The following is an 18,676-nucleotide window of genomic DNA, read 5'->3' as shown; positions in this document are numbered from 1 at the left end:
ACCCTACATTGTAGAGTATATGTACTGACCGGCTATAAATACTACCGAGTCTGAAGTCCGACGAAAAAATGGTCTATAGTCTGACGAATGAAATGACCTAAAGCCTACATAAACTACTTTATTTATACCCAAGTTCAATATTCCTGGATTTGTACTTCAATGGGATCGAACCTGGGACCCTACATTGTAGAGTATATGTACTGACCGGCTGCGCTACCAGTAGTTGGCGGCTGCTGGTTTATTATTATTATTTTTTTTTTTTTTTTGAAGCCAAGGGAACCATTTCCATTAATAAGTGACAAAATCACATTGTTTACATGGATGATACATTATTCTTATTTCTCTCCTTTGAAAACTTCATGAGAGTTACATACCTTTAAATGCAAAGTGCCTCATGAAGAGAAAGAAATGGGACTAGACACAGACTCAATAAAATGACCCTAAAGGTCGAGAATGAGAAGACCCTAAAGGTCGCGAATGAAAAGACCCTATAGGTCGACTAAAAGTAATGCTAATACAAATACTAAAATAACCACCGTAGTCGTCACCGGAAAGTCGTAGCCGTCACCGGAAAAATTGTTTTCATCACCGGAAAACCGTCTTCATCGTCGGAGAACCGCCCCCATCACCGGAGAACCACCACCACCACAGGGGAACCGCTGTCAATGCAACCACTCACTGCCCCATTTCTTAACTTACACAAACAAACCACGCACAGTAATCCATCTCTATCTTCATCTTCATTTTTATCTTCTTCTTCATCTTGTTTGAATTGGTCAATCGGTTTATTAGCACGCCAGTTTTTGGGATTAATTTTCATTTGGGCCAATCGTTTAACTAATCCGCGCAAGCCCAAGGCCCCAAAGTACACCCTCTCCCTCTTCTATCCCCAGTGGCCCAATCCCCATTTGCGGCCAATGGGTACAGTGTAAGTGGAGTGTAAGTATAACTATTTTAAACAAACATCTCGAGTAATTTGCCCAATGATTAAAAGTCAAAAGTACCCTTCGAACCCTAAACTACAGTCGTATGAGGATAAAGGACAATATAGGGATTTTATCAATGAATATATTCAGGTAAACCCTAATTCCGTCTCTTCTTCTCTCAAACCTGCAAACTTCTCACATTTTGAACAAAACCAAAAGGTATCGTTTTTATAGGTTTATTCGTTTTAAATCGTATGCGATCTGATTGATAGTTGCTAGGGTTTTGTTATAATTATCTATCTCTCTGCTACTTTTCACTGTATTAGGGTAGATTTGATTTTATACTGTAGTGATGTGGTTAATCAATGGGTTTGACAGATTTTAGGGTTATATGAACTCTTTTAGGTAAATGGGTTTGCGATATGGTTAACCTAGTTTACTCTGATAATCTTAAAAATAGTTTGTTTTTCTTCCTTAATTGAATAATCGGCACCAAGCCACGATCCATTTCTAGGTCAGAAATGGGTTATCTACTAACAAAGTCATTCGCCATGTTCGTTATACTGACTATGTTTATGGGTACGAACACTTCATATTAGGTGATAAACCAAATCTGATTACACCCAGAAACAGGTGTAGCTGATTACTGGAACTTATTCAGTAGTTGCTTAACCGGGTCGAATAGGTCTCCTAAATGTAGTTCACAAGCTTCCTTGTTTTTTTTTTTTTTTTTTTTTTTTTTGTGTTAAATGGGATTGATATTTAGTATTGACTTGCTTATTTTGATGTTTGGTTTGTTCAGAAAATGGGCGAAGAAGTGAAGGCAGGAGCTATTGTTCCCGAATCTGTTTTGAAGAAGCAAAAGAGAAGCGAGGAGTGGGCTTTGGCAGCGAAAGAAGCCCAAGAAGTTCAGAAGAAGAAGAATGTGGAGAACAGAAAGCTCATCTTCAAGAGGGCTGAACAGTATGCAAAGGAATACACAGAGCAGGTATGAACTTGTTATTAGCTCCGATTTATCCTTACAAACTCATTTTATTATGGTTGAATCAGGCGGATAGGTTATTGATTTTACGTTCTTTATATCATTATATCTTAATGTTTTTTTTATGTTGTCTTTCAGGAAAAGGAATTGATCAGATTGAAGCGAGAGGCCAAGCTGAAGGGAGGTTTCTATGTTAACCCTGAGGCCAAGTTGCTGTTTATTATTCGTATTCGTGGGTAAGCTTAGTATATACGTAAGAAGTTCATACGGTCACGCCATATTAATTCTGAAGTTTGAAGATGAGACCCTATCCTTTCTCTTAGAAAGTAGGAAAATTTGTTTCAAATGATTAAAGTTGTGATGTTGTCATTATTAAGTGGTAGTAGTGCCTGAAAAGTATATTACAAGGTCATCATTTCATGCCTGCCAAATCATCTGCACATATGTATATATATATATTCATATTATATCGATATAGATATAGTTGTATGTGCATACAACTTTGATCTTTACGAGTTATCTATATGACTATATTTTCTCTACACTATTAGTAGATACTGCCATACTGACCGTTTTTTTAATCCTATTGCCAGTATCAACGCAATGGACCCAAAATCGAAAAAGATTTTGCAACTTCTTCGTTTGAGACAGGTAAGTTTTCATCATTTGCTTCCTAGTTTCTATAATCCACTGCTGAAATTTCCCTCAAGCCTTTGCCTGCATTCATAGTACTACGCGAAGTGTTTGATCCCAGTCTATGTATTTGTTTATAATTGTTGGGTGCATGTGATTTCTAGAATTTCTACTATTATATCCAAAATGTCGTTACGAAGAGTTACACCTTCAAGTGTTGATGTGAAGGACTTGTTTCTTACATGTGTTTCTCTCAGATCTTCAATGGTGTATTTCTCAAAGTGAACAAGGCAACCATGAACATGCTTCAAAGAGTGGAGCCTTACGTCACTTACGGGTAAGTTTTCCTGTTTCCAAATTCGTAGCCAGAAACTTCTTTAGCATGCTCATATGTTGGATTGAGACTGGGTCTTTAGTTTTATATTTGTGGGCCACAAAAATTTTCTCATCGATATCCTACTTATTGAATTTGGCAGATACCCTAATTTAAAAAGTGTGAAGGAACTGATTTACAAGAGGGGTTATGGAAAGCTTAACAAGCAGAGAACTGCATTGACAGATAATGCTATTGTGGAGCAGGTAATAATATCTCGATAAAGAACCAATTTCCACATTTTTACGTTTTCTTCCCTCGGGGGTTGTTCAATTTCGATTTTTTATCCAGGCTCTTGGAAAGTACGGAATTATCTGTGTTGAAGATCTGATTCACGAGATTTTGACCGTTGGTCCTAATTTCAAACAAGCAAACAACTTCTTGTGGCCATTCAAGTTGAGTGCTCCATCAGGTGGGATGAAGAAGAAGAGAAACCATTACGTTGAAGGTGGTGATGCTGGAAATCGCGAGGATTACATCAATGAGCTCATCCGGAGGATGAATTAAGACATTAAGAGTATTTGTTTCTTCTGGTCATCTGTTTTTTTTTTTTGTAGCAAGTCAGTTTTGGGATTTAGGTCAGTTTTGACATGAAACCAGTTAATGAACTTTTTTTGGGTTCTTATGTTCTCTGAAGATTACAGTTGGAGGTAACAGTTTAGATCTTAAATTGAAAACTTGGTAATATCATTATAAGATCATTTTGAGTTTTGGTATTCTGAGTTCTTTGTTTCTCCATCTTTCATCCTATTTAGGGCTTGGGAAGTGCCAATTTCTACCTGTTTATCGAACTCTGGGTGAGACTTAATTTGCATAGTCTCATTGAATCTTATCCACACTTCTACCTGCTTATAGGGTTGCTCGATTTTAATGAAGTGTTAGGTTGCACAATTTGAGTGAACTTTTTTGTCTTACTAACCAAGACCAATACAAATTTTAAAACCAGACTCCCAACTTGTTTTCGAGTCATATACTGACCAAACTGAGAAATCTATGTTTTAGGGGCTAAACTATCACCCCTTCAAGGCTCCCATCACCACCACCACCACCTACCACTATCATCTCTATCTTACCTTCTCTCTACTTCCTCTATTCCTCTCCTACCCTATCCTTGATATGGCCAGCGCTTTGGGGAAAGCTAAATAGTTTCCGGGGTGTGAAATTTTCAAGGGAATATGTAGAATTTTAGAGATTTTCCGGGAAAATAAATTTTAAGGGGAAATAAAAAAAAGCACTCCACCTCACCTCAATCTATCTCCACCTCACCTCACTCTCTCTCCACCTCACCTCACTCTATCTCCACCTCACTCTCTCTCCACCTCACCTCATTGTCTTCTCCGATTTGCCGGAAAATTTTCCGGCCGGCGACCATTAAAAAAAAAAAAAAAAATTTCACACTCTCTCTCTCTCTCTAGAAACTCCGGCGAAGGGGTTTCCCTTCGCCGGAGTCCCGGTCTGTTGAAGAACAGACCGGAACTGGTCTGTTCTTCAACAGACCGATCTGGCCAGTTGAAGAACAGACCAGATCGGGTCTGTTGATGAACAGACCAGATCGGGTCTGTTGAAGAACACACCAGATCGGGTCTGTTGAAGAACAGACCGGACTGGTCTGTTCTTCAACAGACCACTTCCGGTCTGTTCTTCAACAGACCACTTCCGGTCTGTTCTTCAACAGACCACTTCCGGTCTGTTCTTCAACAGACCACTTCCGGTCTGTTCTTCAACAGACCACTTCCGGTCTGTTCTTCAACAGACCACTTCCGGTCTGTTCTTCAACAGACCACTTCCGGTCTGTTCTTCAACAGGCCAGATCTGGTCTGTTGAAGAACAGACTATCTGTTCTTCAACAGGCCAGATCTGGTCTGTTGAAGAACAGACTATCTGTTCTTCAACAGGCCAGATCTGGTCTGTTGAAGAACAGACTATCTGTTCTTCAACAGACCGGAACTCCGGCGAAGGGAAACCCCTTCGCCGGAGTTTCTAGAGAGAGAGAGAGAGTGAAAAAAATTATTATTATTTTTTTTTTAATGGTCGCCGGCCGGAAAATTGAGGTGAGGTGGAGAGAGAGTGAGGTGAGGTGGAGAAGTATTTTGCTTTCCCCCTAAATAAAATTGTCAAACAAAATTGACCAATTTTTGACCAAGTCTTCACACCCCGGAAACTTTTTAGCTTTCCCCAAAGCGCTGGCCTTTGATATTGAAGATACATTTAGTATCCGAAGGGACCGACCGATCCAATGATAAGCCAGTTTGGTTCGGATATTAAAAGGTCAAAATCAAATGGTTTGGTTTCGGTCCATGGATTTGAACGGCGGATAACTGAAAAAGTCGAACCAAACCATTTATTATCATCTTTTATATATTATATATGTTAAAAAATATGATTGACCACGACAGACGGTGGAGATTCAATTGTTTACCGTTTTTTATCTTCTTCGCATGTTGATAAACTATGTCGAATTAATGACGTATATGTGAATTTAATATTAAGTAGTTTTTGTTGTGAGCTTTTATATTAGCCCATAAAAAAATCGCTTAATATGAAGTAGTTTTTGTTGTTTGGTAAGACGTAATAAAGAAGACTCTTTTATCTTCAAAAGCTACAACGGGACATTTGGTAAACGTAAACTAAATGTAGTTTTATCTAAAAATAAATTTATGTTCATAATAAACATTCAATTAAATATATTACAAAAGTGTCTATTCATAGTAGGCATGAGGTGAGAGCATATAACATTTTTGGTCAAATACGAAGTTTTTTTTTGTTGTTGTTGCAAGGCCAAATACATAGATGGAACCTTGTATTTTTCAAACATTAGCTCTGCCATCCTGTAAGAAATATCTGATATGAGTCAGTTGTCACTAACCCACAGAAAAAATGACCAGTAAAACAAGTAAAATATATCTAAAATGTTGACATTAACAAAATCTGATTTCAGTATTAATGTGAAAAACAAAACAAGTGGACATGAATACTAGTGAGATCACGTTACGATGACCATTAGAGAATAAGGTAGTTTAAATGTCTATGAGAATGGGTCGAACTAATAGACGTGTACAGTCTTATCCGTACAAATATCTGTGTTAAAAGTTGTAATTGTATAATTAATTGGTAAAATCATGAGCTTGATTGGTTAATGAACTGCACAGTGAATACCACAGCTATCTCCCATGCTTGCTAACTGATAAAATTAACAATTGTAATATGAACACATACATTCTTGTTGCAATCATCTCGCATCATTTGCTCGCTACAACAGTTTTGTTTTGTAAAGGCAGGATTCAACTACAACAAGAACAAACTAATGGAATGTTGGAGATGAAGATGATTAAAGTTGTACAATTTCCAGCACTACAGAGAACTTTAGAATCAATTTGGAATCAAGTTTTACCAAAATTTTAAGCTTTTCCAGAGAGAATAGATTAAATCATACGGCAAAAGAAATTTATCATGAAAATTTTTACCCTATAACCCACGGCAAAAATCACAAAATCATCATGTCAATTACTTTGGCAAAGTCCATCAAATTGATTTGTTTATCAATTAACATGAAGAAAGTGTTCAGTGACTTTAATGTTACATAATACTACCCTAAACAAAAATGACATCTTCCAAATCTAGAAAGCTGGAGAAGAATCACAAATAGGGCATTGAACATCACTAACCAAGATGCATGATTGAAAGCTTGAATTAGAGAATCTACAACAACCTTTAAAAAATTTAGAGAGAGAAAGCTTGATTAAAAAACTTATAACAACCTTGGCTAAGTTAAGAGAGAGAAAGCTTGGATGGGATTAACTTGGCAAAATCCTAATTTGTTGAAGACCTAAAGAGGAAGAAAGAAAGGAAAAAATGGAAAAAGGAATAAAAAAGAAATTCAAGTTGTGCCGTTGTGGAAAATCACCGTGAACTGCTTCCCGAGAAAGCAACAAGCAGAAGCCATAAATTTTCGGCTTCTGCTTTTTCAGAAAAATGGGTTTTTTTTGGCTCAAAATAAGCAACAGCTTATTTCATCCAAACACCTACAATTTTCTATAAGCGCTTAAAGCAAGCTAAAAGCTAGTTTTTAGCTTGCTTTAAGTCGAACCAAACGAGGCCTAAGTATAATTGTAGTTGGTTTTATAGTCGAAAACTCTAACATTTGTCTTTGACAAAATTGTAACTTTAGGTTCCATTATCCGACCGAACCAAACCGAGCATGCATAGTTTAGTTCGGATTGAGATTTATAATAATCAAACCCTTTGGATCGAACTATGGATTGGCTCAAAAAGTCGGTTATCCAAACGATGTTCACCCCTAAGTTACATTAATACTAAATGGAACTATAAGAATATATATATAATTCCCAATACATTCTGAAAGAGTTTGCAGGTCCTACAACAGTTATAACTACAGTACCTAAAACAGTTCTTCCTAAGCTAACATGCATCCTTCAGATGATATTTGATCATGTTCCTTCTGAATCTTTCGAAACACTAATTCACTCCAAATGGGTCATAGCTGTCTGTGAACAAAATCCTCCCAAAACTACCTGCAGAATTTGAAATTTTACACTGAAAAGTTCAATATGCAAACAAATAACCAACCATAAGAAGGGGTATTAACAATTTGTATAGCAAGTCCTAGAAGGAAGAAACGAAAGATTAAATTCATGATAATGTAAGGTTAAATGATATATCTACTGACCCTTGATAAAAGAAGTGACTAAAACATCACCTTTTTAAATTGCCCTGAACAAAATCAGAGTATTCCCAGCCTTAGAGGCTCTTGCAAAGCTTTGTACCATCTTACTGAATAGCTCCATTCTTTTCTCCGTTGAGATTTCCATGGAATCGCGATATCGGAGAACCAATTTCTCCAAGACAACAGAATGTTTTAACAAATTTTCTAAGAACTTGAGTTCATTTACGCATCCCCAAAGATATCGGATCTGAACAAACTTGAGGTGATAGAGCATACATGACAGTGAAGACCCTGCTTCCCAATAGTCTACGTTGGTTTCCGAACTGAACGTTACCTAAACAACACGAAAAAAAATAAAGCGTACAGGATGCAACTTTATATATTGCTAACTTGTTTAACAAATTGAAAAATAAAAGAGGTATGGAGTTAGGATGATGACCTCATCAACATTGGGAAAACGCGGGAAATCATCGTCCACCTAAATAACAAACATAACTTAGTGTCACGACAAAATAAATTCTTCATAAGAGCTGAATATTGAAAAAATTAATGTACCCGATGGGTAAGAATTTAATTAATTACCAAATGTAGATCCAACAGAAGAGATTCAATGTTAGGACAACTCTCGAGTAAGTACGTTATTGCACGAAAGGAAGCTCTTGAAAGCAATGAATCCAGCTTCAAGCATCGTAAATTAGGAAATTGAATGGGGGTGCTGTGTACCATTTTAGGGTCTCCCATCATAGCCTGAGAACAAAAAAGGCAAATATACATCACTCATTTAGATGGATCCACGTTCATAAATGTGTGACGGTGATGGACAAATCCATTTTTTGGCTTTTCGCGATGGCCAATGAAGTCAAACATGATACCGGCGTTTAGCTATTTACCCAAATACGAAAGGAAGAAGTGGGAGAAGCGTGTGCTCATAAAAGGCCGACCAAAATCTAGTATGACAAAACTTTAGGTTTTAACACCTCAGGTGTCAATACGGGGAATCCTACCTGTCATTCTTGTCATAATCGGGACGATGAATGCAAATAGTTAAGCGATATTATTAGAGAAGAGTGGAGAGAGGAAGGAAGGAAATATACCTCAAGGAAGCCAAATGATAACTCAAGATTCTTTACGTTATGAAGCATCCTTAGAAAGTGCATCATAAACTGAGTATATAATTCTTTCTCTTGTAAGGAAAGATCTGAATATTGTTCTGGCTGATCATATTCTCCCACTAATACCATTCCAATATCAGCAGTTTCTAAGCAATTAAAGCTGTCTAGATAGTATTCTTGTGTCAGCATATCTTTGCAAGTGAAGGATCTAAGTTCTGGAGCATATACCTTGACAATTTCAATCTCAGTTTCCGTTGGAAAATCAATGTTGTTTAGTGTAAGATGCTTAAGATTAGGACAAGAAATGTTGAAATTCTTATCACTATCTTTTATACAAAAGTCCTCTAACACCAAAGATTCTAGAGCTGGACAACTTGAGAAGAAGTTATTGGTTAAGTTCTCAGCCATTGAAAGCCCACATAACTCCAGATATTCGAGATTAGGTAAGTCCACTGAATTTATAATAAGCTCTGAACTTCTACGACTAACAATACGAATTACCAACTTCGTCAACGAAGTACAAGTTAAAATACATGAAGGAAATTGAAACTTGCAATTATCCGGCATTTCAATACGCAAATCTTGAACTTTTCTACTAACAGCAACAAGTATCCATGTATAAATATGGTATCGAAGTGTTGCACATTCGCAATGCCTACAGAGAAGCCGAAGCCTTTGTATATTAGATGAATCGCGACGAAGCAATATGATGTCCACAAGTCGTATAAACGCACTGGTGAATCTTGGGTTGGGTTTGGGTTTGGGTGAACACAAGATAGAATCATTGAAGTTTAGAGTGGGGATTGAAGTCCAGAGAGGTAACCATCTTTTTGAAAGAACACTGGTCTGAACAACATATTTGGTATCAAGGAAAGAGAGGATATGATGAATGACTGAATCAGGCAATTGACTGATTCTATCTTCATTATTAGAAATTTTCATCTTCTTTTCTAGTTCTGAATTTGTTGCCATTGTTCCTTACAGCTGAAAAATACAAGTTAATAGACAATCAAAAATCAAACATGGGTTGTTTAGATTATTTGTTAGAACTTACAGTTGAATAAAAGCAGGAATAGTTAGTAAACCCTAATAATGTCTATTAATCAAAACACCCACAACATGTTCAAATAGTTATTATCTAATGTCTCTGAAAACCTAGATGAGGGAGAGAGAGAGAGAAAGAGGAAGAAGCTTACTGCTGATTTTCTGAAATGAGAGGATCCAACATTGAAAACTCGGATAACCAAGTACAAATGAATCGGAAAGAAATACAAAGTCCTCGTTTTGCAGAAAAGTTATAGGTGAAGTATGAGATTTTGATAAAATGGGGTTTAGCCGTTTAGGGTTCAAGTTTTGGGCTTTCTAAATATTTTCGACTATCTCACCTTTACCAAAATTTAGTCCATCACGTTATGGTCTAGCGGTTGGACAGGCACTCGAGAGTAGGGACGTCTCAATTTTGATGTCTACATGATCTGTCTCTTGGGACTCCCACTTGAACCGTCTGTCGGAGAACCAAGGATTTCTCTCTCCTTTTGCACATGTGAGAGGAGAGAGAAAAAACTCTTGTTTTTCTCTCACGGACGGCGGTTCAAGTGGGAGTCGCAGAAGACTAGTTGAGTATACTTTTTGTTTGATCAAATGGAAGTACAAATCCAAGATTTACTAATTTAGGTTAGCTTTTATTCAAGATGACCGTTAGGCTCTTTATCGAGTGGTTATATTGTGTATGTATAAATGCTTTGTAATAACTACATTAATCCAAAAGGTTTCCTAAGATTATTGCTTCTTTCAGATATTTTTTACCCTTTCCCTTCTACTCCTTACGAAATACACCTAAGCCACTCAAAATGATTCATTTACATAAATATTTCACCGCCAAAATCCCATCCAAAAACCTGCACAACAAATTGAGATATCTTAAATGTAAAGAAAGCTACCTGATTCCAGTGATGAAGCTTCATATTACGAATCGCTCTTAGAAGTTTCATCACGCGTTGTAAATCTGAAACATCCCGTATTTGAGTACATATCTCTTGAGCATTTCTTCTTACAACAACCAGGGTCCGTTTATAAACATGGGTTCTTATTGTTTCACGATCAGACAACCAACAGTTAAGCTGAAACCTTTGCAAGTCGGAAGAATCGCGAAAAATCAACACACAATTCACAAACTTTATAAAGCCACAGACTGGTCCTCTTTCGGGTGAAAGTAACAAGTATCATTAAAGTTTAGACTTTAGAGTGGGGAGTGAAGTGCAATAGTGCATAGAGGTCTCCATCTCTTTGAAAGAACTCTTGTTTAGGCCCATAACTATTTATTTCGTATAAAATAAAATCCTTGACCCTAAGTTTAGGCCCATAACTTAGTTTCATTTATTATTATTTAAGTCAAAACCGAGTGTTTAGATCGGTTTATGGATTTGGTTGACGGACAACCGAAAAAACCGAACCAAACAATTTATTATTACTTAAGTTAGTTCCATCAAAACATCAAAATATTCTCATATTAAAAAAAATCAGATAATCAAAAACAACAATTAGAAAATCTGTGTTTATCGTCTTTTTTATCTTCCTTGAATGTTGAGAACTTACGTCGGATTAATTCTGCAATGTAGACTTAATCGTTTGTGATTCAGTACTAATGTTCAACATATCTAAAGTATAATTGTAACAGGCTTTTAAGTCGAAAATGCGAAATTTGTTTATGGTAAAATGTCACAGGTGGTTCAGTTATCAAACCAAACCAAATTGTTCATGCACAACACAGTTATGAATTTATGATCGGTAACCAAACCATAAACAGATTGGTTCGAATTGAGATTTGAAATAACCTGATCATTCTGTTTAGACTTTGTGGATTGACAACAAAAGTCGGTTATCCAACCGATGTTCACCCTGTATAGTAGTGATTAATAATATAAGTGACACAAATGAATATTTCTTCAAAAATATCTTTAGATATTGTTGTCTCTATAAAATTAAAGATTGATCAACATATCTTTTAAAATATCGTAGTGTTCATTTAATTCATAACGTATTACTATATTTTTGATTTATCAATGTGGTACAGATATAATGACTCTCGGAGTCCCATCTAAAAAAAAAATACACTATATTGTTTGGTCCCCAAAAATTGGTGGCCAATGGAAAAGGTTCGAGTGTAAAAATAGCACAACTCCGATAGCGCTCCTCCGTCTCTTTAGACGCTTTCATCCCTCTGTCTGTACGACTGACTATAATTCTCTTTCTTTCTCTCTCTAAAATAGAGTCTTGGATGATGGCGATCGTGTTTGATTTTATGTTATAAAGAGAGATATTAAACAAAGGGGAAGAAGGAAGAGAGAGAGAGAGAGAGGAAGAAAATGGATATTCAATACCCTAAACCTCGAAACACAATGAAAATGGCGATCCCTTCAGCACAACAAACTGATAATGATCGGACTAGTGGAGAATTAAGGGCTCTTGATTGTAATCTTACCTCTCTTTGTGATCATATTCAAATTGAGGGTTTTAATTCTGGTGCTTTCTCTGATATTATTGTTCAAGTTATGGATTCTACTTATCATCTTCATCGTTTAATCCTCTCTCGCAGTTCTTATTTCAGGTTCTCTCTCCTTCCCTCTCTCTATCACTCTGTGTGCAAATGAAAGTACTAATTCTTGGCTTGTTTTTTTGCATATTTGGGTTTGTTTACGAAGATAATGGAGGAATTTTCTAACTCATTTTCGAGAATCATTAGCAATTTCTTATGTCCAAATGATAAGTTCTGATTTAAGATCATATGTCTTGAAATTGATAACAAAATTGGTGTAACTTGACTTGTTAAATTTGGTTCTCATCCAATTTCATGGTTGATTTTGAAGCTTTTTAAAATAAGGATTCCAAATTAGAAGTATTAACAAATGGTAATTCATATACTCGTCATAATACGCAATGAGTGAGAATTAACAGGTTTGTTTTTCGGCTTGGCCTTAAAGGAAGGTGACAGATTACCTAGATGCACTATGGGCAGTTGTGGTATTATGGAACCTGTCTTAATCCCATACCCAAGCCTTTCTCTAATGGGCAAAAGGGATTATATTAAAAATATACGAAGAAAATGCAATAAAATTACTGTTCCCTCGATTTGAGGGGATTGGAAAATTGAGTCGAAACCTTTCCCTTTGTCACTTGATGTCTTCGGAAAGTAACATTTTACCTATCCTTACTTTAATGATCTCGGGTTTATGCTGATCTCGGGTTAAGATTGGTTCTTGGCGTTTAGAGAAAAGCACCATCGAGGTGTTCTAACATACACTGAATAATTCTTTTGTTGGGTGGTAACATCGCAGGAACATGCTTCAAGGTCCATGGAAAGAAGCAAATGCACCAATCTTGACCTTGCAGGTTGATGATGGAAATGTTAGTCCAGATGCCATTGCAATGGCATTAGCGTATCTTTATGGTCATCATCCTAAGCTTAACGATAATAATGCATTCCGTGTTCTTGCTGCCGCATCATTTCTTGATCTTCAGGTATTCTATACTCATTTAACGTTGCCATATTTCTCACCTTTTCTGTACACAAATATGACTGAGACCAGAACCAATCTCTTCTCATTTAAGATGATTTTAATGTAGTTCTGAATGCCTTCCATGTGAAATTTCTGCGACTTATACCTTGAGAACTATTGCTTGCAGGATTTATGTGCAATTTGCACAGACTTCATCATATCTGAGCTTTGGACATCAAATTTCCTATCTTATCAGGTTTTGTTCAGTTGGTGTGTTTCTGTGTCTTTCTTGCCCTATATACTTTCATTCTTGTCATTTACATGCTTTTGTACATGGCCAGGTATTTGCAGAGAGTCAGGATTACGGTATACACGGGGAGCGTGTCAGAAATGCTTGCTGGGGTTACCTTTGTCAAAGTGGTGCCATGGAATTGAAAGAGGTATTAGAGGATTATAGTCTGTCTTAACATAATAACGAGTCAATGGTTTTAAAATCTAAATTTGTTGCTTCACTATGGTGTAAATGTTGTTTCTTTGTCAAAGTGGTGCCATGGAATTGAAAGAGGTATTAGAGGATTATAGTTTGTCTTAACATAATAACCGATTGATGGTTTTAAAATCTAAGTTTATTGCTTCACTACGGTGTAAATGTTGTTTCTTTGTCAAAGTGGCACCATGGAATTGAAAGAGGTGTTAGAGGATTATAGTTTGTCTTAACATAATAACGGATTAATGGTTTTATAGTCTAAGTTTATTGCTTCACTACAGCGTAAATGTTGTTTCTTGTTTATATCAATAAAAATATGCACATTTCTGCCATATTATAGGGCCTTCCTACTTTAGAAATTGAATTGTTTTACCTTCCGATACTGAAATGTAAATTTCTTACACAAGGAAACGGTAAGAAAAATTTCACGTTTTCTTTTCTACCCAAATTTGACTATGTTTTGGTATATTTTTAAACCTTTTGGATGCGTTCGTTTTTGATAGTTGCATTTCTTTCTTATAATCTTATATAAGTCTATAAGCACGAATCAATGAATATTTTCGTTAATTTTCACAATGTCATTAATAGGTGCTCCCAAAGCTTTCTTCTCAAACATTACATGCACTACTCACCTCAGATGAATTGTGGGTTCTCAGTGAAGAGGATCGGTAAGGGAATACTGCCTCCCATGTTATCCATTTGAAACTGGATAATCGCTGATGTTGTGCTCCTCTCAGGTTTAACTTGGCACTTTACACACTACTTGCGAAAGGTGCTCTTTTCAAATCAGAACATACTGAACAAGAAAGTTCAACATCTGAGATGGGAATCAGTGGTCAGACGGATTCTTATGAAGTTAAGGGTAAACGTTCTGTTGACAGTAGCCCCCGTGAATCAGTAACAGACCCCACAAGGATAAGAGTAAAGAATGATGATGAAAGCCATAAAACTGCTCACAATATTCTAGTTGAGCTTGCAGACTGTGTTGTTGACTTCCACGCTGGTACTTCTGATCCCAACACACAACAAGTTCGACAAGCTGCAAGCTCTCAATCAAATATTGAACCAGGCCATTCCACCAAGACGGAACAGTCCACATCTATGGTTAACCCATACCGAAACTTGGATGGGACCAGATCATCTTATACTGAGATGCCAAATGACATTGAAGCAAACAGGATGGGTGGCAAGGGAATGGCTATGGAAGGACCATCTGAAGAAAACTACAATTTAAATAACAGTGTCTGGCTTCCTAGAGATTGCTCATCAATGTCTGCTTCCTGTAATGGGTTTGAGACCAATGAATGGGGAAGATGTTCCATGCCTTCTCCTTCATGGGGTGGTAGGATTGTAGGTAGGCGACAAGTGAAAACTTATGCTAAAGGAAACTTTGGGGTTCGTGAGGAAGAATATGATGCATTTATCAACATCTTTGAAGGTGGTTCTATTTTGTACTGCAACATGTCTTTCGATGCACTTCTAAATGTGAGGAAGCAGCTTGAAGAATTTGGATTCCCTGGCAAAGCCGTGAATGATGGGCTCTGGCTACAGGTCAGAAATAAGAATCTTTTCATTTTTATGTTGCATGCGTAACGTACAAGCTCATTATTCTAATAATAATATCTCTTGAACTCTTCTGAAATCTGAATGGTACCGAATAAGTTGGTTCATTACCTGGAGACTGAAGTGCAAGCATGTGAGTAACATTCATTAAGTCTTGATCTTTATGATTCACTGTATTAAATGAATAAACAGGATATTTTGTAAAATGCAAAAGTTGTATGGGCGCCCAACATTTTTATATAAAGACTGTGAAATCAAACTATAAAAGAACGAAAAAGTTGTGAAGAAAGAGGGTTGAACCTAGAAGCTCTTGTTTGATATAGAAATTGTATACCAACTTGGGTAAATTAGCCTTGTTGTCTACTTGAGCAATAGTTATTATTCTCATAAAAGTCTACGTGAAACCTACGGTTCCCTTCCAAAATTTAGGGCCCAAAACCACCACTTCAGTGGCTCAGCTCGCCACTGGTTCACATATAGAGATTGATATTAATTTTGTTATATACTATTTTAATGATTAGTTTTATTTTTATCTGGAAAGTTGAAGTGTAATATCTTCTATACAGATGCTTCTTAGTCAAAGGCTTCAAGAGATCGGTGCTGATACATGCAAAAATTGCTGCCTTACTAGCATTGCATGTGCATGCAGACAAGGATATGGGTTTTCACAGGGTACTGTCACAGGCTATTACATGCAAGACCAGGATCGAGGCAATGAGAGTGGTAACCTTGGAAACATATACATTGCTGATTCTGCTCAAGGAGAAGGTAGCACTATATCCAGGCCTGTACGTGTCCATGTAAGAGGCCCAATAGACGGCCTTGCTGGTATTGGACGAGGCACTACATTTGTGCCTGCTCCTGCTTGGCCTCCAACTCGTCTTGTCTTTTCCCGTGTCCCATTTGGGATGGGTAACAGAAATTGTCAGCAGTCTCTTGCAAATGATGAGCCTGAAGTTAGAGCCGACCTTAATGGAGACATGTCGGGGGATGGTTTGACAGCATTGGTTGGACTTAGCCAAGGAGGTGGCAATGCTCTTATTCATGGACAACAGTCAGAGAGAGGTTATGAGTCAGATTTGCAAAATCGATTAGTTGGAGTTTCAGTAGCTGGACCGAGTAATAGTGGCATCCCTGTACAAGTGATAGAATCTCAGGAGAATGCCACCGGATTAGAGTGGGAAAATGCTGATGGTTCTTCCATATCCTTGGATATGAAAACGCCATTAAGTCACTTTCCTCCTTTTCGTTTTGGGTAGGTTCTTTACCAATCACCAATCAGATCTCAGATCAGCTCAATTTACTTCTCTTGTCTCTTGGCTATAATGTTCCCAAAGAATTGCCCCGGAAGAGGCTAGATTTGCAAATGAAGTTCTAATTTGTTCACTGCTTAATTTATGTCCTTAACTTCTTTATACATTGGAAATTTCATATGCATGTTGATTTGGCAGAGTCGAATTTGAGGATGTTCACAGGCTCTCTGACGGTCAAGTGAAGCACTCACCAGAAGTATTTTATGCTGGTTCCCTATGGAAGGTTCCCAGTCTACTTCTTGACATAATTTTTTCCTTTTATTTTTTAATATTTATTTCTTAATTATATTGTTAAATCATTTTTTTCCCACTGTAGTCTTCTCCTCTTCCCAATTGCTGAATTTGCAAATTTCAATTCCGTTTTGTTTTATAGGTAAGTGTTCAGGCTTTTAATGATGAAGACCCTCAAGGGCGTCGAACACTCGGTAATCTTCAACCAGTAAAGTCCCATATTAGGGAGAACCTCTTATTTCATCTGTGAGGTTTGAAAGTATTATGTTAACTTGTCGTCTTTTCTTTTTCTTATTTTATTTCAGGATTGTTTCTCCACAGACGTAAAGCAGAGATAGCTGATTCCGTTAGAAAGGTGAGTTCTTACCTGGTTAGAGAAGCCCAAACTAGTTCATATTAATTAATGTACTTCATGACCCTTGTAAACAATAACATTAAGCAAAACATTTTTGTTTATCCCTGATGATTAACTTATTGCTTTAAGTTTCAATTTTATGATCTTCAATGGCATTACTATTAGTACATGGTCACGAACAATCATCTCAGTAATTTGGGATTGGGACTGATCTGTAGTCTCTGACCCGATTGGCGGGTCCTAGGCTTAAGACGGGAGGAATCTCACGGAAGTGATTTGAGAGAGAACTAGGGCATCATTTAAGCTTCTCTCGGCGCGAGTTCATCGAACTTTTCTAAGTCTTGGGCTTGCCTTAGGCTATTGCCGTATTCATGTAACTGAGTAACTTCCTAGTCCAAGTACACTTGCCACCAAAGCCCAACTATTGAACAGGATTGTCATTATATTTATTTTGTTTTATATCTATTTGCAGACTCCTATGTATGTAGACTCTCGAGAAAAGGTTACGGCCCGATACCAGGTAAAGTCATGTTCAAATAAACAACTTCCGTGCTGTTTACTTATCGCTACATCTGGCATATATGAATGTTGTAGGGTTAAACTTCTTTCTCTTTTTTCTCTCTCTTCTGGATATGTAGTTGATTTGTCCATCAAAAAGAGAAGTTATGGTGTTTGGAAGCTTCAAACAAACAGGAACTCTGTTACCAAAAGCTCCTAAAGGATGGGGTTGGCGTACAGCTCTTCTGTTCGACGAGCTCGGTGATCTCCTACAAGGTGGTGCCTTACGAGTTGCTGCTGTGGTGCAGCTAGTATGAGATGAAACAAGGTAAACTTATCGGACTAGAGAACTCAACCAAATCATCTGCTTTCTGTTGTATCAGTTATAAACCCCCCTCATATAGTCTTCTATCATATCCTGAACAAGCAATGCTTATTATTATGAAAGAAAAAACCGAATGAAGAAACAGTGGATCAATTGCTTAATGTTGTTTCTAGTTTCAGATTTCTCAATTTTAAACAGATGCAAGACTTGATGTTTATGATTAGTTGATTACTATCTTTTTTAGGTCTTGTCTTCAGTCTCACTAGTCTCCCCCTGTAAAGTGACATTAACAAGTTAAGGTACAACTTTTATATAGTGTCTTGAGATATCTACTCTTTATTTTAGGTACTGAGGTTTGGTTGGCTCTAAATTTTTTTTTTCCGCGTAACTGCTTTTTTGTTTGCTTTTGGAACAATCTTTTTTTTTTTGTTAAGAGACTTTTGGAACAATCATTTGGCAGTATTTTGAAGTAAAAATGACGTTTTTTCGTAAAGTATGTTATGAAAAGCCGTCGGTTTTGATAAAAAGTTTATGGGCCACAGTCCATAAGATAAATGGCCACCGCAACCCCAGTGGTTGTTCGAAGATAAACATTTAAACATTTACATTATTGTAATAATTTTCGATTCGGCTTACATTAAAATGATGTCAATTTTTTTGAAGAATATAAGTTTGAGATGGTTGGAGAAATTTGAGCC

The 18,676-nt window shown here is 36.9% G+C and overlaps 3 protein-coding genes across 4 annotated transcripts; 2 read left to right on the top strand and 1 right to left on the bottom strand.

The window, feature by feature from the left end:
* The first annotated feature begins 1,067 nt into the window (after nucleotides 1–1,067).
* On the top strand, nucleotides 1,068–3,630 carry LOC147559457 (large ribosomal subunit protein uL30y-like). 2 transcript variants are annotated; one of them, XM_086661365.1, is made up of 7 exons: nucleotides 1,068–1,145; nucleotides 1,729–1,914; nucleotides 2,047–2,144; nucleotides 2,502–2,559; nucleotides 2,799–2,878; nucleotides 3,018–3,120; nucleotides 3,206–3,630. In XM_086661365.1, exons 2-7 carry the CDS (start codon nucleotides 1,732–1,734, stop codon nucleotides 3,419–3,421), a joined length of 738 nt encoding a protein of 245 aa, XP_086517491.1. In that variant the 5' UTR covers nucleotides 1,068–1,145; nucleotides 1,729–1,731; the 3' UTR covers nucleotides 3,422–3,630. The 2 variants fall into 2 exon arrangements, with proteins under 2 accessions (XP_086517491.1, XP_086517492.1); XM_086661366.1 differs by having other exon boundaries at nucleotides 1,102–1,505; nucleotides 1,693–1,914.
* A 3,507-nt stretch (nucleotides 3,631–7,137) lies between these two features.
* Nucleotides 7,138–10,301, bottom strand: LOC147559456 (F-box/FBD/LRR-repeat protein At2g26030-like). The gene is made up of 6 exons (XM_086661351.1): nucleotides 9,907–10,301; nucleotides 8,693–9,694; nucleotides 8,181–8,345; nucleotides 8,038–8,076; nucleotides 7,632–7,932; nucleotides 7,138–7,446 (listed from the first exon to the last, which is right to left on the bottom strand). The coding sequence occupies exons 2-5, from the start codon at nucleotides 9,680–9,682 to the stop codon at nucleotides 7,636–7,638; spliced, it is 1,491 nt and encodes a 496-aa protein (XP_086517477.1). The 5' UTR covers nucleotides 9,683–9,694; nucleotides 9,907–10,301; the 3' UTR covers nucleotides 7,138–7,446; nucleotides 7,632–7,635.
* A 1,423-nt stretch (nucleotides 10,302–11,724) lies between these two features.
* On the top strand, nucleotides 11,725–18,304 carry LOC147559455 (BTB/POZ domain-containing protein). The gene is made up of 12 exons (XM_086661350.1): nucleotides 11,725–12,317; nucleotides 13,045–13,228; nucleotides 13,394–13,462; nucleotides 13,548–13,646; nucleotides 14,282–14,361; nucleotides 14,431–15,244; nucleotides 15,823–16,511; nucleotides 16,708–16,792; nucleotides 16,943–16,994; nucleotides 17,106–17,155; nucleotides 17,628–17,675; nucleotides 17,794–18,304. The coding sequence occupies exons 1-12, from the start codon at nucleotides 12,076–12,078 to the stop codon at nucleotides 17,968–17,970; spliced, it is 2,589 nt and encodes an 862-aa protein (XP_086517476.1). The 5' UTR covers nucleotides 11,725–12,075; the 3' UTR covers nucleotides 17,971–18,304.
* The last annotated feature ends 372 nt before the right edge of the window (nucleotides 18,305–18,676 follow it).

The sequence above is a fragment of the Eschscholzia californica genome, unplaced genomic scaffold, assembly GCF_041429995.1.
Source record: "Eschscholzia californica isolate CP2 unplaced genomic scaffold, dmEscCali1.0.p SCAF_2, whole genome shotgun sequence".
Classification (NCBI taxonomy): domain Eukaryota; kingdom Viridiplantae; phylum Streptophyta; class Magnoliopsida; order Ranunculales; family Papaveraceae; genus Eschscholzia; species Eschscholzia californica.
This window is presented reverse-complemented; position numbering and strand designations above follow the sequence as displayed.